Source organism: Erythrolamprus reginae, chromosome 6, assembly GCF_031021105.1.
Source record: "Erythrolamprus reginae isolate rEryReg1 chromosome 6, rEryReg1.hap1, whole genome shotgun sequence".
Lineage (NCBI taxonomy): Eukaryota > Metazoa > Chordata > Lepidosauria > Squamata > Dipsadidae > Erythrolamprus > Erythrolamprus reginae.
The window spans coordinates 72560901-72588302 of NC_091955.1; the positions used below are offsets into that span (position 1 = coordinate 72560901).

Here is a 27402-nt window from a genome sequence, read left to right on the forward strand (position 1 = left end):
TTGAATATTTCATTTGTACAGCTATTCCATTTGCACAATAGCAGGTGAAATTGACTGTCAATCAGTGTTGCTTCCTAAGTGGACAGTTTGATTTCACAGAAGTTTGATTTACTTGAAGTTATATTCTGTTTTTTTAAGTTTTCCCCATTATTTTTTTGAGCAGTAACATTTCCACCCGCTTTTAGCAGGGGAGGGGAGAGAGATGCGTCATATACTCCAAAAAATATGGTATGTGTTTATGTTTGCACATGAAGCCTTGGTTACATTCAGCAGCAAAGATATGTAAGTCTTAACAAGTATTTAGAACTGTATTTTTGAAATATGCAATGATTGCCTTTAAGCCAAGGTTGAGAAATATGCCCTAGCATCAAATTTTGTGGCTTCCTAATAAAATTAAGCCACATAAATTAATAAGTCTGCATAAGTCAAAAGCGTATTTCAAAAATAGGTCTTCACAAAGATGAAGATGATGAAATAAAGACCAAATTGCACTATCTATGGCAATTGTCCTACAGATATCTATAATTATGACTTACTTCGATGTAATGAAACTCAACTGTGCATTACTTTCACTGTGAGCTATAGAAATATTTTTTAAAAACATCATTCACAAAAATTTATCGTTAAATATATATTTTTACCTGAGATGTTTATTCCATGAAAGATCAAGCACTGCATCAGTATGCCCCTGGTGGTCTTCTTTGGATAAATTCTTCATGTAAAAAAGATTAAGAACTTTTTAGAGTTTCTAAATATAATAATAAAAGCATGTTAATGCTATAACCCTTGCACAGGTTTCCAAACGTGAAAGGCAATTCTTGCCCTTGCCCCTTTACTCTACTTTTTAAAATAGTCTCAAATGTACAGGATTGTTGTGGCCTGCCCGTGTCCGACACAGACGGTCATGGATCCAGAGGACCAGGAAATGATTGTGGCACGGCCAGTTCATCCTATACATCTGGCACCTGAGTCTGGTAGTGTGGAGGGCTCGGTGCCAGAGGCCGAAAGCCAATCAGGGCCTTCTGCACCTCCTCAGTTTGAGCTGAGTGACTCAGAAGAAGAAGAGCCTCTGCTTGATGCTAGGGCATGCAGGGCACCTAGCAGGCATGACTGGTTCTATAGGAGGAGATCTCCTCATGAGTAGAACTGCAGGCCAGTTGGCCACACCCTGAAGCTATTTAAGGCTTAAGACACATAGAGTAACTTGCTGGAGACAACGTGTTTGATACCTAGCTTTGTCATGTTTTGACTTTCCTGCTTTCTGAACTCTGGATTATCACTCTGTGAAAATAATTAGTACCAGGCTGTTGGCCAACTTTTGTGAGTTTTGATAACTGCTAAGTTAATTGCCTGTTTACTTTGGAGGTTTAATATTGGGCCAGCTCTTAAGAAGAGAAAGTAACATTTTGACTTACTGAGAAAACAATCTTTCTGTTTTCTATAAACAGAATAAATAAGACAATTTATTTATAGTAAACAGGATTGTTTGCCAAAAGTGGTCTGTGTGTCATTTCTAAGAGGACTCGGCACTGGGACACAACAAGGGACATTCTAATCCAATATAATCCACAACAGCTGGCAGCAAATGTTCTGAGAATCTTTATCCACTGATTTTTCTAGCAACTAAAATATTTGCAAATATTAAACAGAAAATGAATTTGAAAAAGAATAGCCAATCTTTCTGTCTCAGAAACCATGTTGCAATTATCCAGAGCAATCTTGGACCATGCACACATACATGGACAGAGAAGCCTTTCCATGCACACATACAGTTTTCTGGAGATTTTATCAGACAATGACCGTACTAAGAAAAGACGACATGTGGAGATGAATCTTCTCATGAACTCGTTACCTCCAGCAAGTCTGACAACTTGGTGACCAGCAGCAGGCAACATATGACGTTTCCAAGATTAGCTCGTGTAAATATAACAGAGACTGAAAAGGGAAGCAACTTTCTCCTATTCTTATTGAAACTTTATTAATATGAAATTTGCTCATACTTACCTTCTTTTGTTTCTTTTTCTTTAATTTTGCCTTATGTCCTAGTGAAAAAACCGGCTCTAAAGAGTCCACTATGTCAAGATCCCATATTTCAATAACAGGATTCATTGTGCCAACAGCAATATAATTTCCTAAAGAAATATCCAAACTAATCATGTATAATCTCATTTTATACACATATACATATATTTATACATATACAAATACACACACACAGAACACATATATTATACTGCTTGCCATTACCTAACATGTAGAACTGTGTAGTAGCTCCAAAGTAGGCAAGGGAGCCTTGGATTGGGGATGGACACCTTTACTATACCTGCTATTCTTAGAAACAGATGTTTCATTACTGTCATAACCATGAGTGATTGTTAAATGAGGCAGTTACTGTTGTGGTTAGCTCTGGCCCAGCTCCTGCCCCAAGGACTGTGGATGTGGGGGAGACATCCACATGCTGCAGGCCTGTTTCGCGCCGGCGCCCCCCCCCCCGGTGGAATCTGCTGATGAAGGCTCCTCTGACCAAGAAGACATGAGTGACAGGGAGGAGGAGAGTGGGGCAGACAGCTCAGAAGGAGACCAATTATCTAGCTCCTCCTTGGATTCAGAACAAGAGTTAATGATACAGCCACGCATGCGGAGAGCGATGCATAGGCAACAACAACTGAGAGATTATTATCAAAGAAAATGAGGCCACCTGTGGTTGGGTGGGGCTGTGGTAATTAGTGAGGCTGCTATAAATAGCAGCCTGTGGGTTTGGCCATTGTGGAGGATTATCTGATCCTTGTGTTTCATGACTGCTTTACTGACTTTGACCTTTTGTGTGCTGATTTTTCCCTGCTTTGAAACTAAACCAGGGCAAAGTGTGTTTCACTTTGTGAAAGAAGAAGGACTGTGAATTGCCTCACAGCTGCAAGATAAGTATCACAGAACTGATAAGGGACTTGTACAAATTACCAGTTTGTTTGGAGACGAGTGCTCTTTGCTATACCAAAAGAGGGCTTGGTTTAAGTGAATTTTCATGATAAAGAACATTGCTTTGAATTTTCAAACGTGTGTGTATGTCTGAAATTTGTACCTGTGAATTTTGGGGAGGAGTCTACCAGAGAGCCCGACAGAACTGTTACTAAACAAGGAGTACATATATTGAGTTGAGACAACTCAAACATGTATGTTCTCAGGCCAAGGAACAAGTTGCTTATGGGAGATCTAATGTGAACTTCTACTAGTAGTAAATTTACATTATCATCTCATGATTCTGTAAAGAATAAATTTTATTTTGTTACTTTGTAACCTTTTTTGAGTTAGTATAAAAGATCTCTCTGTTTATTGCAAGGAATAAGATTGTGCACATAGAAGCACATGAATCCGGAAGGGGAGCCCATTCAGCTCTATATCAATACTGGATGACTGCCTATTTGATTAAACTTCACTTTGGTCATCCTCATCAATTTAATTATTTATTTATTCATTTATTTATTTATTTAGATTTGTATGCCTCCCCTCTCCGCAGACTCGGGGCGGCTCACAGCATAACATAACAGTTTGTAACAAATCCAAATATAATTTAAAACATTTAAAAGAACCCCATTTTGTTAACAAGCATACACTCAAACATCCCATACATAAAATGTGCATGCCCAGGGGAGGTGTTTCAGTTCCCCCATGCCTGACGACAGAGGTGGGTTTTAAGAAGTTTACGGAAGGCAGGGAGAGTAGGGGCAGTTCTAATCTCTGGGGGGAGTTGGTTCCAGAGAGTCGGGGCCGCCACAGAGAAGGCTCTTCCCCTGGGGCCCGCCAACCGACATTGTTTAGTTGACGGGACCCGGAGAAGGCCCACTCTGTGGGACCTAATTGGTCGCTGGGATTCGTGCGGTAGAAGGCGGTCTCGGAGATTATCAATTATCAAAATCTGTCACAATTTTTGAACTTTCTTTGGATTTAAATGGAAAGGAGATGTGTGCTTAGACACTGAAGCTACGCATAATTTCTCCCACTAGTCCTACAATGTTACATAATACGGAACACAGCCTGATAGATTTTACTTCCTCAGGAAAGACAAAAGACATTAGAAAACAGTGCCCTGAAACCGATTTAGCCAGTTGTTCTAATAGGTTATCACAGCAATTTCTGAAACAATATTATCATTATCATTAATGCTGGATAATTAGATTCCCTAGTTTACTATAACAGTTAATCTCTTTCCCACAATCCTACAGGGCAATGCCTAGAAAAATCTACTTCTAAGTTACACACTTTTACAAGAGAAACTACTTCACCTTCAACCACAGCAATACACGAGCACGTAATAGATTCAAACTAAATGTAAACCACTCTAAACCCAACTGCAGAAAATACGATTTCAGCAATAGAAACATAGAAACATAGAAGTCTGACGGCAGAAAAAGACCTCATGGTCCATCTAGTCTGCCCTTATACTATTTTTTGTATTTTATCTTAGGATGGATATATGTTTATCCCAGGCATGTTTAAATTCAGTTACTGTGGATTTATCTACCACGTCTGCTGGAAGTTTGTTCCATAGAGTGATTTATGTCTGGAATGCACTACCTGACTCTGTGGTGTCTTCCCCAAATCCCAAAAACTTTAACCTTAAACTGTCTACAGTTGAGCTCTCTCCATTTCTAAGAGGTCTGTAAGGGGTGTGCATAAGTGCACCATTGTGCCTATCGTCCCTGTCCTGCTGTCTTCTTTTATCATTACTTTTTACTTACGTTATGTTTATACAAACTACTATCCTAGATAGACAGACAGACAGACAGACAGACAGACAGACAGACAGACAGACAGACAGAAATAACATAGAACAGAATGAAAACAGAAAATGAAAGAGAATTGCTACTGAGGTAAAAATATAAATGCTCAGAGGAAAAAAAAGAAATAGGAGAAGGAAAATGTGGCAGAAAACAAGAAAAAACAACCAAACCTGTCCTCAACATTTGTTCCCATCTGTCTCTCACTACAGTTTCATACATCATGTCCCCTGATAATGTTGGTATCATTAGAAATAAAATAATACACCAACTTACCTGCAGAATCATTGGGACTAGGATCAAAGTTCATCCATTCCACACTTAAAGGGTACGCAGATAAAATAAGATCATGATGGACATAAAAGGAATCTTCTTCATGATTATAAACTGAAAGAGTTAAGTAATTTCCTTTAAGTAAAGAAATCATACTCCCACTACAAAAACCTACAGAACATACGTATACACATTGTTGAGAGAAGATGAACATGACCACTATATCACAAATCAAAAAGTGAAATATATACTTATAAATAAATTGTACTTTTACAGAGATTCATACCCTATATTAAAAGACCTTTTTGGAAAGAGGAAGAATTCAAGCATAGAGCTGACCATTAGGAATAAAGGTAATACAGGAAATCAATTTAATAAATAAACCATCCATATCTTCCACAATTCTTTTTTTAAAGCCAGAGATTTAATCCCTACCATGAACTTCTAGGCTGCAGTGGTCCTTATCCACTCTGCCGCATACAACAAGATTGTCATTTGACTTAATCACAAAGTCTTCTTTCTCATATTGATCCTGAAAGAATACAAGTTTGAATATGATTTATAGTCCAACTTTCAAATCCTTATTTCATCACTGCACTTAACAAATACCATGAAATAATTTTAGGTGCCAATAAATATTTGGGAATGCTTAGTCTTTTAAAAACTAACTGAAAGCAGTCGTACTTTAAAAGACAATTTGTTTTGTCACCTAATAAGTGACATTTTTAAACCTTTTCTTAATGTTTAAGAAAAACCATTTGTGCACTTCTTCCAATCCTAGAATAAGCTTTCACAAATTTGAAAATAAAAGGTATTCAAAAACAGTAAATGTGTTACATTCAATTACAATTAAAATAATTATAATGAAAAGACAACGGGAAAACGTAAAATTATGACTTATGTATTCTTGTGCTAAAAGAGAATCTTCAACGAAAGTAGTTTTTAACCATCCCAAACCAATAGAGAATGTTATCTTTTAGCCAGCATCAAAATTATGTAGTTAAACAATCTTCAGTGTTTAGAAACAAAGCAACAATGTTTTAATACTCACAGTATCTTTAATAGTGATATATGGATCATTTTCATTAGCTCCATGTACTGCAAGCCCTGCAAACATTTCTCCAATGCTCTCGTTACCTATTGTATGACAAACAGATTGTTCTCAATCAGACTTGTAATTGTGAAACAAACAGCATCTTTTGTAAAGAGACACAATTGCACATCCTTGAATAGATAAATTATTTGTGTACATCAGGAAGAAGAGACAAATACCTGCATTTTCTTCATCATAGTTATCCAAGTCATATTCTGCCAATTCATCATCGTTTAGCTTATCAGTATCCTCATCTTTGGGAGAAGAGCTGGCTACCTCACCATCAACAACATCCATGGCACCTGAGGTTTCTTCTTGTCCACCTCCATCTTCATCCTCATCCTCTTCCCTTCATGTAAAAAGGGAGTTAACAATGATGCCACTACTTAATCTTTCAATGACTGTACAATTCCAAATTGTTTCTATGCCAATAACTTTGCAGGTTCCACCTATTTCACTGTATAGTACCCCAGATAAATATGAAGATGAGTTGGAAATCTGACATTGTTATGTACTTGGGAGATAAATTTAGAGCAATGACAAAGTTGCAATCCCACAAAGACTTAACAATCAACAACCCATCTCCTTTAACTAGAAAACACTAATTTGTGGAAAAACAAATCACATTCCATAGCAGTCTCTTCCTCACAAAAAACAGTTTCAATGTATTGAATGTACGTTAACATAAACACTTTATTAGACATCATCACTTTTAATATGGCATCATTATTTTTTATTCCAAAATTCAACTATTGGGTACAGTGGTACTTCTACCTAAAAACACCTCTATGTACGAACATTTCTAGATAAGAACTGGGTGTTCAAGATTTTTTTGCCTCTTCTCAAGAACCATTTTCACTTACAAACTTGAGCCTCCAAAATTGTAACCGGAAAAGCCAGGGAGAAGCCTCCGTGGGGCCTCTCTAGGAATTTCCTGGGAGGAAACAGGGCTGGAAAAGGCGGAGAGAAGCCTCCTTGGGGCCTCTCTGTTTACATATGGTAGTTTATGTCAATAGAATGTATTTAATCTTAAATATTTTTCCATTATTACTTCTATGCTAAAAATTTCTTACATCATTTTTATATAAAACACAATTCCCACCTACTAGATCTATGCTGTAAATCACTCAATCCAGTTTATGCATTTCCATTGGACAAATGTAATTAGATATAAACTAGATTTTCGCTTGACTAATTATTTTTAAATGGCAGAAACAGAGGTATTTTGCTGTAAATTAACTTTTGACTGAACATCAGCTTTCTCAAGCTCTTGTCCAAATGCAATCCAAACATACTGCAATCTCTCTTTAGCTTCAGTAATTAAACGCTTCAGTTCTTCCTTGTCGATTTGTACCTGCAAGATAAACATGGAAAATAAAATAGTTAAATCATGCCCGAATACTTAAAAAACAAAGTCATTTTTAAACAAGTTTCATCCAACATATTTAAATTAGGATTATTATATCTAAGTTGTAAAACAAATAACTTAGAGCTAGAGGATTCTTAAAAAATATCTCGATTGCCCACATTCTTGGTCCTCAGATATGGCAGCTCTATTCCAATCAACAGAACATTTTTGACAGCTTGATTAAAAAAATCAGTCTGAGAAAAATAAGTTGTAAAACTCTCTAGAAAAGCAATTATCAAATACAAAAATTGTGCTCAAAAAAATAAAGGGGGCACTCAAAGAACACATCCTAGAATGAATGAATGAAATATTCTCATTGAATACTGAATTGAACAATTATTGAATTGTTCTGTACAGAGTTGAATGTGCTGACAACATGTGAAACTGATTGTCAATCAGTGTTGCTTCCTAAGTGGACAGTTTGATTTCACAGAAATTTGATTTACTTGGAGTTATATTGTGTTGTTTAAGTGTTCCCTTTATTTATTTTTTTGAGCAGTGTGTGTGTGTGTATACATACATATGCACACAGAGAGAGTTTATACACACACATACACACACACGAAAATTGCTCTCTTGAATTTGGTTGGCTTCATTTCAGAGACGGAAATTTATACAATCACCTCCCTTTTTTTCGCTTTTCATATTGCCTTGTTTGCTTTGCTTTTGCATAAGCGACTTAATTTAGCGGAAAGCAGCCACCGCTTTCTTGCCCAAAATGTCTTAAGGAGCTTAGAAATTAGAGGATGGGGAAATAGAGGGACGCGTCTCTCACCTTGTCGGGCGTCTCCTTGGTAACCCCTTGGGGCACCCAGGCAACACAGGTTACGGGACGACTCATGGCTCCAACCGGGATACGAAAGCAGGAACGGAGCAGCTGACGAAGGATTCCCCATCCACAGCAGCCACGTGCGTCGCCGACTTCCTGTTCCGCCCATAGTGTCGCCGTGCCGACGTCTCCATGAAACCCCAAACACCCGCCCTATTGCTGGTCATGGGCGTCACAAAATGCTATAGGCCCCGGGGAGTGAGGTCATCGAGGAGCGACACGTGAGTCGCCGCCCCTTCGCTATCAAGAAAGAGGTCGCGGCGGCGCCCCCCCCCCCCCCACTCCGCAACGTCACTGGTAGACATTTGAGGGGCGGGAGGGAAATACCTGGACGGGCAAACGTTTAGGGGGCGACTCGCCTGCTCCTTTGTGTATTGTGTACGTTTCGACTTCTTAGCACAGGGGCTGTCCAACCTCGGCACTTTTAAGACTTTTGAACTTCCAACTCCTAGAATTCTGGGAGTTGAAGTCCACAAGTCTTAAACTTGCCAAAGTTGGAGAGCCCTGTCTTAGCAGATAGAATGTTGCTCCCCTTCTTACAGCTACATGCCCCCCCCCCCGGGAAGTAATTAAATAAAACTCGTTGGAAACCTCATGCCTAAATTACCACTACGTTTGGGCCGGATTTCCATGTTGCTTTTTGACCCATATAAAACTAAGAGGACTGTTTTTATGCTTGCCAATTTTCTTATTTAAAGCATTTATATGGCCATCCAACCTGAAGATAACCTGACGGGTGGAAATATATAACAACTGCCAACTAAAAAAAAAACAGTTGCAAGAATTGATGGGTGATTAGGGACTTGAGTGATTTTGGGGTATTTTTTAATTTGAAATTGCTGTTGAATCGATTCTTGATTACAGGTAGTCCTTGACTTTTAACGGTTCATTTAGTGACCATCTGAAGTTTCAATGGCATTGAAAAAAGTGACTTCATGAATAAATAAATAAAAATGACAAATAAGCAATCAGGATTGTTTCCTGATTGCTTATTTGTACCCTATGACAATCATTAAGTGTTGTACCTCATGATACTTTTCTTTTATGTACATTCAGAGCATATGCATCAAAGACAAATTCCTTGTGTGGCCAATCATGCTTAAATTTCTTAATTTAGAAGCCTTACATTTATATTAGCCTATAAATAGCAATAGCATTTAGACTTTTATATCACTTCACAGTGCTTTATAAACCCCTCTAAGCGGTTTACAGAGAGTAAGCATATTGCCCTCAATAATCGGGTCCTCATTTTACCCACTTTGGAAGGATAGAAGGCTGAATCAGTCTTGAGCCTACTGAGATTCGATCTGCCAAACTGCTGGCAGCTGTGATCAGCAGAAGTAGCTTGCAGTACTGCACTCTAACCATTGCACCACCAAGGCTCTTAAATTTTATACACACGTGTGTGTTTATATGTATGTAATAGAATTCTATTCTGACTATGTTTAACACTTATGACAGTTGCAGCAACCCCATGGTTATGTGAATGATATTTGGATGTTTTGACAACTGACTCACATCACATCATCACTCTTTGCAACTTTCTGACAAGCAAAATCAATGGAGAAACCAGTTTCATTTAACAACTGTTACTAATTTAACAACTGCAGTGATTCAGTTAACAAATGTGACAAGTCTTAAAATGGGGCAAAGCTTATTTAAAAAAAATTCTCAATTAACAACATAAATTTTGGGTTCAACTGTCATAAGTTGAGGACTTATTTATGTGTATTGTAGTTTTCTGGGCATGTTTCATAAACTTTTGCCCCCACTTTCTGGCTAAGTTGTTTGTTTTTTATAAAAGCACTGCACAATCTTGAATGCTGAAATCTGATCTGACTTCTCTTTAAATTGTAAATGTTATGCAACTACTGTATCTAAATCAGAAACCCAAGAGGTATAATCAGGAGTGCTATTCAGCAAGCTTTGACAGTTTCTGGAGAACCAGTAGCAAAAAATTTGAGTAGTTCAGAGAATCAGCAAATACCATCCCTGGCTGGTCCTACAGTGGGATGGGAATTTTGCAATATGCAATGGAGATTTTGCAGTAATCCTTCCCCTGCTATACCACCAAGCCACACCCACAGAACCGGTGGTAAAAAAATTGAATTTTACTACTGGATACAGTATAGTTGTGGCAAACACAACAAAGGGACTAATTTTGCTGAATGTTAGTCATGTTGGTCTGTTGCAGCAAAGGTAACAATGTAAGTCTGTTGCAAACACTTACGGTTCATTAGAAATTGTGAATAAAATTTCAACTTATTACAACACATCTCATAGTAATATATACTGCTCAAAAAAAATTAAGGGAACACTTAAACAACATAATATAACTCCAAGTAAATCAAACTTCTGTGAAATCAAACTGTCCACTTAAGAAGCAACACTTATTGACAATCACTTTCACATGTTGCCAGCACATTTAACTTTGTACAGAACCAAGTATTCAATGAGAATATTTCATTCATTCATATCTAGGATGTGTTTTTTGAGTGTTCCCTTTATTTTTTTGAGCAGTGTATATTGTGGTGTGAACAAATGTATAAAGTGGTTTCTTGCTTAAACTAGTATTTAGCTTACAATGCTCTGCACTCAGCCAATTATCATACCATAAACCAAGGCTTCAAAAATGGCTGTATATGTTTTCCTGCTTCTCTTATTTTTTTCTTTATTCCTTGTGTTTTCCCATTGTTCATGTGTCCTTTTGTGACTTCCCTTAAAAGAGTTCTGAATCATCCGAATGTATTCCAATTCTTTCACTCATTGAGTTAGCCTGTGTTAAATTATAATTTAACCATGATATCTGGATTGACCCGGCACACTAAAGTCACAAGCCAATATAAAATGTGTCTACAGGTCCAATAAAAAAAAAAAAAAATTCCTTCCTTCCTTATTGCAAACTATTGAACAATACGGAAAGGTAGCAGGTTTAAAGATAAATAAAAGCAAAACTTCTTTCTTAACCAAAAATATGAATAAAATACAAGAAACTAAATTAGAAAATATTTCTGGAATAAAAACTGTAAAGAAAGTAAAATATTTAGGAATAAATTTAACAGCGAAAACAATAACTTTAAAAAATGATAATTACACAAAATTATTATCAGAAATTAAAAAAGATTTAGAAACATGGAATAACCTGAAAATATCATTTTTAGGAAGAATTGCCACAATCAAGATGAATATTCTGCCTAAGGTTTTATTTCTCTTTCAGGTAATTCCAATAAACCCAGGGGGAACTTTCTTTAAAACTTTGACAAACTTAGTTAAAAAATTTATATGGCAAGGGAAAAAAGCAAGGATAAAAATAAACTGTTTGGAAGACATTAAAGAAAGAGGAGGATTTGGTCTTCCAAACTGGAAATTATATTATCAGGCTGCCGCCTTAACATGGATTAAAGATTGGATAACCTTAGAGAATAAAAGAATATTAAATTTAGAAGGACATGATCTTATGCTGGGTTGGCATGCATTTATATGGTATGACAAGGAAAAAAATCACTCATATTTTAAAAGACACACATTAAGGAAGTATTTACTAGAGGTTTGGAAGGACATAAAGAAAAATCACTTCTTAAATGTTCCAGAATGGATAGCCCCCCTAGAAGCAATAACACACCCAAAATCTATAAAAGACACGAAAATATTTTATAGATATAAAGAATTATTAAATGATCAGATGAAGCTAAAGCCTAGGAATAAACTACAAGATGAAGGGATAATAATAGATTGGTGGCATTATGCCCAGATTCGATCCAGATACCAGAAGGATATAACTCTTTACACTCTTAATAAAAGTAAGAATTTGCTAAGTCATTTAATTATTAATAATTCAGTAAAAACAATAGGGAAAATATATAAATTTCTTATTGCTCACAAAAATATAGAGTTGACTCTAAAAGACACCATGATAAGATGGTGCAGAAATATAGGTAAGGAAATAGATATAGATACTTGGGAAAAAGTCTGGATTAATAATTGGAAAATGACCAAGTCAGTTTCATTAAAAGAAAACCAAATTAAAATGTTTTATAGATGGCACCTTCCACCAAACAGGATAGCTAAAATGTTTCCTAAAACATCCCCACTGTGTTGGAAATGCAAGAAAGATATAGGAACTTATTACCATCAATGGTGGACATGTAGCAAAGCTAAAACTTATTGGAAGATGATTGAGAAGATATTAAAAGAAATATTAAAATATGACATAGACAACACCCCGGAATTTTACTTATTAGGAATTACTAATCAGACTTATAAGAAGGAAACTCTTTACTTAATCATACACATATTAACTGCGGCTAGAATAATATATGCGCAAAACTGGAAGGGGGAGGAAATCCCCAAGAAAGAAGAAGTTATAGCTAAAATATTAGATTGCGCCGAAATGGATATGATGACAAGACGATTAAACGATCAAGAAGATACAAAATTTTATGAAACATGGAACAACATATATAAATGGTTAGATAAGAAAAAATAAGAGATAGATCTGTTTTTACTTAGGTAATAACAACATTAGAAGTATTTGTTGATGATTTTGATATAGTAGTTTATTCATAAGCGATATATTAAAAATTTTGTTTTATGTATGTTTAGCAATTGAGATTTGTTTGAATGTTTGATTAGATGAATATATTACACATAAATAACATATTAAGCATTTTTACTTATACCGTACTAACATTGCATTTAAGATTTGAAAATTTTTTACTAGACTTTTTAACATTTAACAAATGTTTGATTATGTATTCTTTTTTCTATTTGAATGTATACTTTCAAAAGAAGCGGGGAAATACATCCCCATTTTATGTTTAATGTTTGTACGTCTGTATGTCTGTTTTATGAAAATAATAAAAAAAATTGAAAATAAAAAAAAAAAAATTCTATCTTTTGTGAAATTGTAAAATAACTACGTAATATTGAATATAGGGTTTTACCATCTGAACACACAAGACACGTTTATCCATAAAAACATATTTTAATTCCAACAATTAATTAAAGATCATATACCATTGTTGCTCACAACAGTAATATACAATTCACACAAAACATGGCTGATCTGACAAGAATGTTTTGCAGGCTGATTGTGTTTGTGTGTGTGTGTGTGTGTGTGTGTGTGTGTAGACAGATATATGGTTAGAGATAGATATCCTTCTTAAGGAATTTAATATACCAGAAGTCATGCAAATAACTTTAGAGCAGTAAACACAATAGGAGCAATCACTTGTTGACACTACCAAAATCATTCAAATACAGAAACATTAGTCAATTGATAAATATGTACATACACTGTATTTTTGTTATTCTTTTTGTGGTCCCTTCTGAGATATATTAAAGCATTGCTCCCGCCTTACCAGGTCCTTATTAAAGACAAATCCAAAAATAGGATTTAGAATATTTTCTACCAATACTGACCACTAGTATAAATTCTTGAGATATCTACCTTAGATCCCTGTATTTGAGGCACTTGACCATTGGTTGAGAGTTGGGACAGGAAAAGCCAACACAAGTATTATCTCCAAACCAATATTAATTCTGATCTAGAATTCTGGATCGTCTGAAGTCAGAGGTTGTCTTCACGACATAAAACCTTTCCTTTGCATTCATATTTTAAACAGCAGTAAAAATTAGGCGTTTTAATCTGTGTTACAGGAAATGCTAACATTGCAAGAGAGTAGAAGATACATTCTAGGGGGTGGGCACACAGTTCTTGTGCAGTTTTTCACCTCTGTAAGCACCAGGCTGTTCTGTAAGTTTTTGGGTTCTCCTATCTGTTTGCAGAGGATAAGATTTCAGAGTAAACCACCAGTTGCTGTGTGGTAAAGAAACTGATTTAAAAAGGCTGTCATTGCTACAAAAGTTGAAAGCCACCAACTTAGAAACATTACCTGAAGGATCTGGACTCCTTCAGTAGTGCACAGCACCATCAACAATCCATTCAAGCAGGACCAAGGATGCATATTAATATAAGGAAGTTTAAAAAAAAAAAATCAAGATTCAATGTATTTTACTTCTTTTATTACCCTGGTGTGTTCCCAACAATGTTTGTGTTCTCTGCTATCTTTTTATTGCAAAATCAGTAGATGTAACATCCATACAGCAATTAAGCCATCATGCTGAAATTTGAAGCTGACAGAAAAAAAAAACACTTTTGAGTACAGCTATAAAAGCTTAACTCATTTGCGCCACAAGACCATTGACATAAAACAAACAGCCAACTACTTACTGACCTAGATATCAGGGCAATCCTTGGCAGCAAATCCCAGTTACAACTAATAGTATTTTTTTTTACATGGGAGATTGCATTGATAGAACAACAGGTGTCACTAAAACCACTCATTTGATTTGCTGACATGGGTTAACTAAAACAAAAGGAACAAAAATATTTGTTGTAGAAGGAAATGGATTTTCATGCTGCTTTGCTACAATAAGGTTTGAAATAAACGGGTGTGTATATAATCCTTACATAACAATTTAACTTTCAGTCCAGAGGTGGATCACATTCTATTGCATCTCTTGTCAATTGCACTATATTTATCCATTCTCCCCCTTCAGCATCTCTCTAATCTTCCACAATTGCCCCTGCCTCACTGTTGCCCATATAAATTTTAATAAATGGATGTCAGTATTTCACAACCACAACAACTTTAATATTTGTGGACTTCAGTTTTCCAATTCTGATTGGAGAATTCTGGACATTGACACCCACGGTTTCAAACAATGTTTCCAAACCTTAGCAGAAACTTGCTAAGGTTTGGAAACATTGTTTGAAACCATGCGTGTCAAACTCAAGGCCTGTGGGCCGGATCCAGCTTTAGGGGTGCTTAGATATGGCCGAGGGGCAACCATGAAAATAGCAAAGGACTGACCTGTGATGCCTGTGCCAGAGAAAACAAAGCTCCGGAGGGCTATGTGTAGCCTTTGCAAACTCTGTTTTCACTGGCATAAGATTGCAGAATCCTGTCACAGCTGGAATGGAGCTTGGGAAGGTCGCACACAGCCCTCGGAAGCTCCATTTTAACAGGCAGATGGTTGCAGGAGGCCATTGCAGCCAGAAACAGAGCTCAGGAGCCTGTTTGCGCTGGCAAAGCACTCAGGCCACCACCTGAATGATGATGAAGTGGCCACAACCACCCCAGCCATGCCCACTCTGGTCCCCCAAGGTCAAACACAACCTTGATGCGGCTCTCAATGAAGTTGAGCTCGACACCCTGCACTAAGCTGTTAAAACATGCCCAAGTCTGCACTTTTATCAATTCCCAACAAGCAATGGATATGCTCAATGCACTAAAACTGCAGGTTCTCTTAAAAGTTCTAGTAGCCTAAAACACAGTTCTGGAATTAAGAAATGGAGTTCCTATTCAATCTGTAACATTAGTCAGTTCAAACCTTATCAGTAACCCCATGGATATTTTGGAATAAGTCTATTTATAGACAGAAAATGAATAGAAAATCAGAGCTTTTTGTCACCATGATTTGCTGGCTTGACTTGGCAACTCAAGTTTTAACCTCTGCTCATGTTTTTTCTCCAAAGCATGATTAACACATTCTTATCTTGCTGTTTCCATACCATAGTACCTAACAGAACCAAACTGGATAGAATGAATGAGGAGAATCAGGAAGATGAATCATTCTGGGCTATGCTATTAAAGCAAAGGTCATATTTTGCTGTTTATTGCTGTTGAAGGAAAATTGTCTGGCAGCATACAGCTTTAATCTATCAATTTAGATAAAAACTATATATACTATAACAATATTCCTAAACCATTTTTGATCGTATAAATTTAGGGCAGGAGCGAATAAATTATTTTCAAGTGTTTTTGTTGTGCTTTCTGGAGTGCAAAGATTTCAGCACTTGAAGTAGTGGGGAGAATCTGACCCATTGAGAAGTTGGGGTAATTTAACTGAAATGCACTGAATTGAGGTTTAGCATGCCTATGCATTGTTCTTTTTGGTGGAGAAAAATACAGAAAATACCATGCAATGTCCCTTCAAATTTTCATGCCTGCTGGAATATAATTTTATTGGTTTGGCACTATATTCACATACAACTATCTGGTTTAGAACAAAGGCAATAAGCCAGATGAAATCTTTACATGAAGAATTTAAAGTATAGTTTGTTTATTTGTTTCCAAAAAAGAGGAAATTATCTTTGATAAAGACCTTCGCTGAGAGCATAATCCTGTAAATAAGTCAAATATATTTTCCATCTCCTAGTCAATTTGCTTGGTCATTTGTCTGTTGGTCTTGTAAGCAGATTTATCTTGGAAATATACTACAGCAATTTTAGGAGAGTTTTTTCCACAATCACTCAAAGCATCAGAGTAATAAAAATAATAATAATAATGATAATTTTATTAGATTTGTATGCCTGCTTCTAGCCTCTAATGCAGGGATCTTCAAATGTGGCAACTTTAAGACTTGTGGACTTCAACTCCCACAATTCTGGGAATTGAAGACCACAAGTCTTAAAGTTGACAAGTTTGGGGACCTCTGCTCCAATGGCTATGGCTGAATTGTGTGGATCTTAGGCTCAAAATCATTGACCTACTGGTTTCAACCTCTGCTATTATCCTAGCTACCAGGCAAGATCTCACCTTCCCTTTACTTCTCCTGATCATTTGACTATTCAGACTCCATTAATTGTTCTAATTATAACTGGTTCAAAAAACTAAGTAAAAAAAACCTTACAAAACTTCCTGTGTGATTGCTCAATCTAGAATAAAACAGAAACACAATTGAAAGTAGCTTTTTTGTTCTATTATGATCAATGATGTTATAATGACATTCTAGAGCAGTGATGACAAATCTTTTTTTCCTCGGGTGCTGAAAGAGTGCCTGCGTGCTATTGCACATGCGCGAGTGCCCACACTCATAATTAAATGCCTGAAGAAGGCGAAAACAGCTTCCCCTGCTCCCCAGAGGTCCTTTGGATGCCAGAAATGGCCTGTTTACCAACTTCTGGTTGGCCTAGTAGGCTCGTATTTTGCCCCCCCCCCCAGGCTCCAAAGGCTTCCCTGGAGCCGGAGGAGGGTAAAAATGCCCTCCCCCAACCCCTGGAGGCTCTCTGGAAGCCAAAAATGCCCTCCAGAGCCTCTGTGAGTCAAAAATCAGCCAGGCAGCACACCCATGCATGTTGGAGCTGAACTAGGGCAATGGCTCGCATGCCAGCAGATATGGCTCCGCGTGTCACCTGTGGCATCCATGCCATAGGTTCGCCATCACTGTTCTAGAGAGATATGCTGAAGCTTTCTTTGAATCCAACCAAATATAATGCTAACAGCCTGATGTTATTTCTACACTACTGACAAGTTTGATTTTTCTATTAGTGTGAAAATAAGCAAAGACAAAAATACTTCTCTCTGCATTTCTCTCTCATCCAAAAGAAAATGTGACTTTGAAAAGGCAATCACAGAATGCTTCTACTACGAAAAGAGAGACAGAGAGGATGCATTGCATAACTCTTTTCATCTTTTCCTTCATAATAGATTTTGTTGATAATAGAAGATGAATGTCTTGGTGGAAAATCTTTGAGGCACCCAAATAAAGGATGACATCATCAGAACCTACACAAAGTTGACAATGAGTAAGACAAGAAAATTACAGTTTTTCGGCACCTGCCACGAATATAATTTACATGAACTTTCAAGGGGGAGAGGGAATAACATTTGTGTTGAGTGTTCAGTTTGTATTCTGGAATTACATTCCAGCAAGACAGATACCACAACAGAAAAAGCACACTTTCCAGTTCTGGATAAATGTCACCCTTTAATTACGTTAAAGGGATCCAAAGTGTGGGTCTTTGCTTCATCTCATGGGCCAGAACTAAACTACATCAATTGTAGTTTTACAATTAGTGTTTGTTTATTGTGGCACTTTAATATGATTGCCTTGTACATACTTATCAGGAACATTGGCCGCAAATGCACTAGGTCTATTACATTTTAAATGTGAGAAGAAGATTGGCCATGAAAAAGGCAATGCACCTTTCATTGATAGTAGCATATAATGCCCAATTTCATTTTGCCATATCAATTTGCAATCAAGAGTGCATGTATTTGTGATTGGCCTTATTATTATTGAGCTGAGCAAAGAAAAATCCAGTCTAGGACATACAAATTCCAAGATCTTGGTGCAGAGTTTGGTTGTTTTCTTGTATACATTTCATTACTCAACTAGATAACATAATCAATGCACTCAGTACTGTACAGGTAAGCAACCTAGAACTACGGAGAACTTTCCTAACACTGAGAACAATTAATCAATGGAATGATTTGCCTTCAAAAGTTGGGATGCTCCGTAACCGGAGGCTTTTAAGAAAAGACTGGACAGCAACTTGTCTGAAATTGTATAGGGTCTTCTGCTTCAATAGGTGGTTGGACTAGAAGACCTCCAAGGTCCCTTCAATCTGTTTTTCTGTTATTGTGATCTATATATTCTACATGCGTAAATTACTCAAGACTCATTTATACCGCCAGGCATGGGGGAGTTGAGATATTCCTTCCCCTTAGGCCATTACAAGTTATGCATGGTATGTTTGTATGTTTGGTTTTATTATAAGGGTTTTTAGTTGTTTTATTATTGGATTGTCACATGCTGATTTTATTGTTGTTGTTAGCCGTCCCGAGTCTACGGAGAGAGGCGGCATACAAATCCAATAAATTATTATTATTATTATTATTATTATTATTATTATTATTATTATTATGTACATAGAATTCTTGACGTCTAATATGATGATTGTTTAATATTTTAGATTGCAGTGCATTGGAGAAAATATTCCAGTGGAATGGTTGAGTAACAGTCTATCTTCCATACTAACCTACCCAAGCTTCATGCTTTGGAGAATCCAGAGCATGATACCATGGTCTTTTGAGACTGAAGGATGCCAATGCAAATTGGAGAAAATCTCAGTTTATTCAAAGAGTAGCCAAATATCCAAGGAAAAGATTTTTATGATACTTCCTAAAGATACACTACAGTTACTTTCTAAGATACTTCCTAAAGATACACTGTAGTGCATTTATATACTATAAAAACACTATTGCTATAGTGTATTTTTGGAGCTTTAAGACTAGACTGTATGTAACTTCAGAGAACAGGGACAGAAAAACTCAGTCAGCACATTTGAGGTATCATTGCAATATTTCAAAGTGTTTATTCTATTTTTACAGCCAGGAAAGGGGAAAGCTTTGGATAACACGGACCTTTACCAAATTACTTCACCCTCAAAACTACTTTGAATGTAGCCAAAATTGTATTTTGAATACAGCCACAATGAAGGTTTCAATATTCTACAGTATCATACTGAAGTGTGAGGCAGGAAACAGATATAATCTTAAGTGGGGCATGACAAACGCAAAAACAGTCAAAGGGATTATATCAGAGCAGGAAGGAAAGAAACTTTGGACATTTGGGCATTTGGACAAATATACTTTTTCAATGAAAATGAGCTGATTAAATGGAGTTTTCATTTGATATTGGAGTTTGTGTGTGAGAATAAATAACATATTTATGGGACTGGAGACAAGTATTTGTATGAGGATGTAGGTCCCTGCACATTTAAGTTTTACGTTTAATTTCAGAGAAACCTGTTCCTGTTCATTGTGCCAACTCTATCAGATCTATGACATATAATGTTTGAGTTTGATAATTGAGCTTAGAAATTAAAATGGTTAAGTTGTGTCATAAAATGGATAACTACATAGTCATCCCACTTGTATAATCTTTTTCACATCACTAAGCTAACATGGTGGTTGCTAAGTAAATCGTTGTCCCCTTTGTGCTGGCTTTTGCCAGAAACCACGAGTAAATTCTGGTTTCGGGCAAAACTGTTGTAAATTGTAGTTATGACCATGGTCATATGTGGGCTGGTGTTTGAGGGCCCATACTGCAGTCATGTAACCATGGGGGGACAATTTCAAAACTTTGAAGCCTAGTTTTAAGTAGATTTTGTCAGGGTCTATCATAACTTTGAATGGTCATTAAGTGGTCATTAAGTTAAGAACTACTTATATCAGTGATGGCGAACCTATGGCACGGGTGCCACAGGTGGCATGTGGAGCCATATCTGCTGGCACGCGAGCCATTGCCCTAGCTCAGCTCCAATGTGCACGCGGGCGCCAGCCAGCTGATTTTTGGCTCTCACGGGAGCTCTGGGAGGGGGGTTTTGGCTTCCAGAGAGCCTCCAGGGTGGGTGGGGAGGGTGTTTCTACCCTCCCCCGGCTCCACAAAAGCCTGGGGAGGGAAAAACATGGGCCTACTGGGCCCACCAGAAGTTGGGAAACAGGCCGTTTCCAGCCACCGGAGGGCCTCTGGTGGGTCGGGGAAGCTGTATTTGTCCTCCCCAGCCATTGAATTATGGGTGTGGGCACTCACACAAGTGTAATAATGCACATACATGCTCTTTCGGCACCGGAGGGAAAAAAGGTTCGCCATCACTGACCTATACTATACCAATATATGACTTTTATCCTCTCCAACTATTTTCCTCTTCTATCTTGTAGCACTATTTCATCTGTACAGACTTACTTTTATCTCTACTTGCCTTCCTACAATTAATGGTAACATAAAATTGATAAGTGAAAATTCAATATTGGCAATTCTTTTCTTTAGAACAGTGGTTCTCAAACTTGGGGTCGGGACCCCATTGGAGGTCAAATGACCATTTCATGGGGGTCACCTGAGACCCTGGGAAAAGACAAATTTCTCCTGGTATTAGGAACTAAAGCTTCTATTCTGGCATCTTGGAACATATTTTTACAATCCGACCAATCAGGCATTCCTTCCTGCCAATCAGCTCAAAGCTCTGTTGGGGGAATTGGCGCTAGACTTATGGTTGGGGGTCACCACAACATGAGGAACTGTATTAAGGGGTCATGGCCTTAGAAAGGTTGAGAACCACTGCTTTAGAAGGTAGTCAAATACAACATTTATGGCTGGCTTGATTGATTAGTACACAATACACATCTTTTAAAAAGATACTGTACAAATGGCTCATGTTGGAACTGTACAGCTAAAGCATATGCAACAAGAGTAACAGCAGATGTTAAATCATTATTAGTTATATGATCTAGGTCAGTGATGGCGAACCTATGGCGTGGGTGCCACAGGTGGCACATGGAGCCATATCTGCTAACACGTGAGCCATTGGAGCCTAGATTTTTGGCTCACACAGAGGCTCTGGGAGGGCATTTTTGGCTTCCAGAGAGCCTCCGGGGGGATGGAAGAGGGCATTTTTATCCTCCCCTGGCTCTACGGAAGCCTTTGGAGCTTGGGGAGGGTGAAAAATGAGCCTACTGGCTCCACTAGAAGTTGGGAAACTAAAAATGAACTGTTGTAAGCTGAGAACTGCCTGTAGCTTTATTCCCATTATAGGAGAATCCAAAGATTTGTGCAACGGTGTCTGTGATTCTGGATTTTTAAACTTCTTATGAAGAGGATCCATCTACAAGCTTTTTTTCATTTCTGTCCCAGTTCCTTTGGTATTTATAGGCCAGTACCATTAAAATGGACATATGTCTTCATTGTTTTCACAAATGCCATTTAACTTTCCCTTTTCTTTTCAAAACAAAATGAGCTCTCAGGATTGAACAGGACATGCACAGAGTTCAAAAACCATTTGTTGTGTTTCTTATATTCACAAACGTTACATTGCAATAGCTGTTTAGATTAAATTAAGATTCTGGTTACAAGCTTAACAAAATGGCTAGGTTCTTATAACATGTTATGCCCAGGCAAACCATGTTGTGGCTCATTGTGTTGGCCTGGTTCTAGCATGTTGTGGGAAGTTGGCTTTAGAATGCATGCTTAGTTTGTAAAAGACAAAGCCCCTCACATACATTTGTACACTTTTAGTGCTGCATGATCCTGCATCGTGAACCACTGTTTGGCAATTTGGCAGTTAACACATACAGGACTTTGAGATGTGATATTATAACAGCCTGCCTGCTTTCTTACTAGGAAGCACAGCCATAAGGGAAGGGGTACAAGGAGACAGTCTCAACAGTGGTCAGCTTCCTGCCCCTATAAGCATTGCAACATTCAGTGAAAAGAAGAGGCTAATTACACAAGACTGATATTTCACTATTCAGTCACCAAACCGTGCCTCTAGAATATACAAGGTAGTTCAGGCACCTTTGCAAGTGCTGTTGCTTACAATGGTTTAAGTAGCAACTAAGGAGGATTGTCCAGAGCTTTCTTTTCTTACCTTCTATTACAAAAATTGGATTCCTGCATATATTTATATATATATATATATATATATATATTTAAAAATCTTTAAATGAGAAGTAGCACCTTTGTAAAAGAATATAATTGTTCTTTTGCGCCATCATCATCACAAATATCTCAAAGCTTATGAACCAGCCATAATTCATTTCTATCAAAGGAAAGTTAGCATGATGAACGATTCTGATGGAATCTAGTATACCTGTAATCCACAAAATAACAGCTGATCCCACCAACATTGTTGCGTTTGTGTGGCACTTATTAAAGTTGTCTTAAAAATATTTATCACTGAATAACCCAAGACCTGGTACAGGCCTCTATAAGCATATAGTTGACTCATTCTGAATTTATGGCAAGAAATCACTCTACAGCATATATTTAATATATAATTAAAATAAATCATCTTGATCATAATCTCTGCCTAGTAACAAAATACCATCTTTTCCCTTAATAAAGACCCAGGATTGACCTTCGTATATAACTAGAAATCTTCATCTTTAAAACTCTATTCTGTGGGAACTGTATGTATCCAGAAAATAAACCCTGAAATATAACTTCACAAATGGAATTGACAGTGAACTAACATTGCATTGTCATTTTCTCTTGGAAAAATTAAGCACAAATATAACATTTCACAAGTACCACTACCATGCAAATGCATGTTGAATTTCATTGCTGTTTTAAGTCCCAAACTACAGCTAGCATGCAGATTTTCCCCTTACCCCAAATATTAAATTCTTGGTAATTGCACCTCTTTGGTGTAATCAGAACATTTGGGCAAGATTACATCAGTTCTAAAGAAAGCAGATGAACTGAACCATTTTCATATATAAGTTTACACAGCGCATGTTTCACCATTAAAAACAAAAGAATAGCCAAACTTAACATATTACATTCAATTTTAAATATATCTTTTGGGGAAAACAATTTTAGAGCCCTCCCATTTATTTAGGAACCGTTAAAAAAAACAACACACCACTAACAAATTGTGAAAATACATTTTCACATTTTTAACAGTCTTATCATTTTTTAAAAATTTTGCTAATACGCAAGTAATCCAGTCCTATATTTTTTAAAATGTGTAATATAATGGACTTTGAAAGTGGGAAGTATTACAGGGCTTAGCTCTCCTCCCAAACAAGAAAATAACAAACAGAACAGAACATTTTGTAATAAAAACCTGATGTGTTGATTTTGTCAAAGAATTATTCCATGGCATTCTTGTCATTTCAGGGCTTATGCACTTAGCCCATCTTCTGCTGGCATTAGCTACACAACAGCATTTCTGCATCCAGCATGTGAACAATATGTTATTCACAGGACACCAACGTACCCTTGTAGTTCCAAAAATGCCCAGGAGTCACTTGTACTACAACATCTTGCCCAAAAGAAGATTCAAGTAAGTGGCAGCACCTTTGGCCCATAACCGCAATGTAATATTCCAGTAGGAAAAGAATTATATATTTGCTCAAGATACTACAACAGCAATATTTCACGTGCAGCGTCTCTGATGAAACTTCAAACACTTCCAGAACTTTATACAATGGAGCCTTTTGAGGATGATAAATGAATCGACTGGATCCGTGTTGCCAACGTCCTCTGTAAATCTTGTAGAACATTTTGGCCGGGCGAATCTCCATTTTTGTCATACAGCAATTGTTTGAAAGCTTCGTTTTCAATTAAGACCATCATATTTTTTAGAAAGTAACCTTCACAAAAAGAAGCTAGTTCTGTGACTCCAAGAAACTGAGGATGGATAATGAAGGGTAGGAAGAGAAAAACGAAACACACGTAAATATACAAATTTATACAATAATTGCTAATTCTTCTGCTCACACTGCTTTAGGCTTATTCAACATTATTCAATATCTCTTGAAAATCTAAGCTAGAACTACATGGGTAATACTGTCTGTGTGATATATATATCTCTCACTTAGAACAACAACGTGAAATTTAACCTGCTCTCCTGATACTAATTTACCAGGAAAAAACATATTTTTCCTTCTGGGTATTAAATACTTCTGGCAGGGGAAAAATTATTCTGAGGATTTAAAAAGTCCCAATTTTTAGTGATGATATATAGTGATGATAATTTGGACCAAGTTTGTTGAAGTGGCTTGGTACAGATTCGGACACGTAATTGCGGCTTTGGTTGAACTGCTTTATTCCAGCATAAACATAACGTTAATACAACAGTCAGTATTCAACTGTCAAACCTCCTCGGGTTTCCCCTATTTAACTGCCAGCTGGCTGAGGAACGAACCAATGGTAATCCCTTATTTTCCCCGGTTGCTAGGTTACCGCCCCTCTCCCGGTGCCCTTTCCTGTTCTCATAACACTTCCTGTATGGAGCCTCTCTAGGCATCTCCTGTTGTTGGTCCTTCCATACATAACACTCCTCCCCCCTTACTCTGGAACATACATAATCCTTTAAGTAGGATGGCTTCCGAACTATTCTACCCGAATGACGTGGTCCGTCTTCCCCTGCTACCTAACCTCGCGGAGGTTCGTGGAATTCTGGCTCTGCACTTAAAGGAACGGTAAACTGGGATGGAAGGTGGGTATCTACGTTACTGTCCAAGACCCCTGGACCTGCCATTTCCGAACGTACTTCATTATCCTCTCGCGGAATGGAACTATTATCTTCCATGAGTTTCTCTGCTTTGCGGAGACGGACCTGATCTAAGTGTCTACGCCATACCCTGCCATCCTCTAATTCAACTTCATAAGAACAAGGACCCGACACTTTCACTATGGTAGCCGAAACCCAGGTTGGACCTTCCCCATAAGCTCGGGCAAAAACCCGAGATCCTACTTCCAAGTTTCTAGGAGGAGCCTCCGGCCACGGAGAATTGTTTCCGTACCATGGGTGTAACTGTTCTCATAACACTTCCTGTATGGAGCCTCTCTAGGCATCTCCTGTTGTTGGTCCTTCCATACATAACATTTGTGTCCAACAGATTTTGTCTGTAACACCCCAAATCTGCTACACTTGGGTCTAGTTGTATTAACAATATCTAATGGTTGTATCTTGTTATATAGAATATTAAAGGGTTGGGTTTTCTTCCTAAAATTGAAGAGAACTGAATAAAAAATAGACTTAATGAAAAAAAAACCCTGGAAATCGCTTTGGACACAGAGATAATAATTGTATTGTAGATTGATTCACAAATGTATGGAACAATCTAATGGGAAATATGAAAAAGAATGCTTTCTGAATTATAATGAGAAATAAATAATGGATAAGAAAAATATACAAGACAATGATTGCTCAAAAAGCGAACCTGGATGATACTGTACTAATGGATAAATGTATGTTAACATTACAGCAATGTGTCCTTTGGGGGATGCATGTACGCATATTATGCCATTATGTCATGCTGTAGGCTTAGAACCAAATTATTTATGATCACTATTGAGAAGACTGTATGTAGTCATGGTTAAGGTAGCAGACAGAAACTAACAGGGGAGATGGAAAAAATTAAGATGACTATTGCTAGAAAAATAATGGGTAGCATCCGGTCTGTTTGATCTAAACATCTGAAAATATCTGTGAATAAGAGCATGTTCTTGTCAAACTGATACAGTGGTACCTCTACCTAAAAATGCCTCTGCTTATGAACTTTTCTAGATAAGAACCGGGTGTTCAAGATTTTTTTGCCTCTTCTCAAAAACCATTATTCACTTACAAACCTGAGTCTCCGAAACTGTAACCGGAAAAGGCAGGGAGAAGCCTCTGTGGGGCCTCTCTAGTAATCTCCTGGGAGGAAACAGGGCCGGAAAATGCAGGGAGAAGCCTCTGTGGGGCCTCTCTAGAAATCTCCTGGAAGGAAACAGGGCCTCTGCCCTCCCTGTGGTTTCCCCAATCGCACACATTATTTGCTTTTACATTGATTCCTATGGGAAAAATTGCTTCTTCTTACAAACTTTTCTATTTAAGAACCTGGTCACAGAATGAATTAAGTTCATAAGTAGAGGTACCACTGTACAGTAGTACCTCTAGATATGAGCTGCTCTACATGCGAGTATTTCAAGATACGAGCCACGAGGGGAGAGACATTTCTGTTCCAGTCCCGAGCTCAAATTCGGGATACAAGCCGAGCGTCCACTAGGTGGCGCAAGAATCCTTGCTTTTGGTTATCTCGGAGGGGAAAAACAACGTCTAAAGCTATTTGTTCCAGATACGAGTTGCTCGATATACAAGCTCCCTTCTGGAATGAATTATGCTCGTATCTAGGGGTATTACTGTATATAGAAATGAAAATAAGAGTGTCCCAGGGGAAAAAGTGTTCGGAAACTTCAGATCGTGCAGAATGCAGCTGTGAGAGCAATCATGGGCTTTCCTAGGTATGCCCATGTTTCACCAACACTCCGCAGTCTGCATTGGTTGCCGATCAGTTTCTGGTCACAATTCAAAGTGTTGGTTATGACCTATAAAGCCCTTCATGGCATCGGACCAGAATACCTCTGGGACCGCCTTCTGCTGCACGAATCCCAGCGACCACTCAGGTCCCACCAGGGTTGGCCTTCTCCGGGTCCCATCGACTAAACAATGTCATCTGGCAGGACCCAGGGGAAGAGCCTTCTCTGTGGCGGCCCCGACCCTCTGGAACCAGCTCCCCCCAGAGATTAGGATTGCCCCCACCCTCCTTGCCTTTCGTAAACTTCTTAAAACCCACCTCTGCCATCAGGCATGGGGGAACTGAAACATCCTCCCCAGGCCTATATAGTTTATATATGGTATGCTGTGCATGTTTTTTAAATTATGGGTTTTTAATTTTTTAATATT

General features: G+C 37.6%; 2 protein-coding genes across 3 annotated transcripts in view; both read right to left on the minus strand.

Moving 5' to 3' along the window:
* The window catches only part of PWP1 (PWP1 homolog, endonuclein), a 26680-nt gene extending 18193 nt beyond the window's left edge, over positions 1-8487 (minus strand). Inside the window, exons 1-8 of the mRNA XM_070756232.1 lie at positions 8325-8487; positions 7437-7495; positions 6321-6490; positions 6100-6185; positions 5484-5580; positions 5052-5162; positions 2005-2132; positions 642-712 (exon numbers count right to left, since the gene is read on the minus strand). Coding sequence (XP_070612333.1) covers positions 642-712; positions 2005-2132; positions 5052-5162; positions 5484-5580; positions 6100-6185; positions 6321-6490; positions 7437-7495; positions 8325-8390 — 788 coding nt within the window. The 5' untranslated portion in view covers positions 8391-8487. The remainder of the gene's footprint in view (positions 1-641; positions 713-2004; positions 2133-5051; positions 5163-5483; positions 5581-6099; positions 6186-6320; positions 6491-7436; positions 7496-8324) is intronic.
* Positions 8488-22959: 14472 nt separating this feature from the next.
* The window catches only part of ABTB3 (ankyrin repeat and BTB domain containing 3), a 264027-nt gene continuing 259584 nt past the window's right edge, over positions 22960-27402 (minus strand). For both annotated transcript variants that reach the window (XM_070756234.1, XM_070756233.1), the window contains one exon: positions 22960-24359. In XM_070756234.1, the coding sequence (XP_070612335.1) occupies positions 24150-24359 (210 nt within the window). In that variant the 3' untranslated portion in view covers positions 22960-24149. The remainder of the gene's footprint in view (positions 24360-27402) is intronic.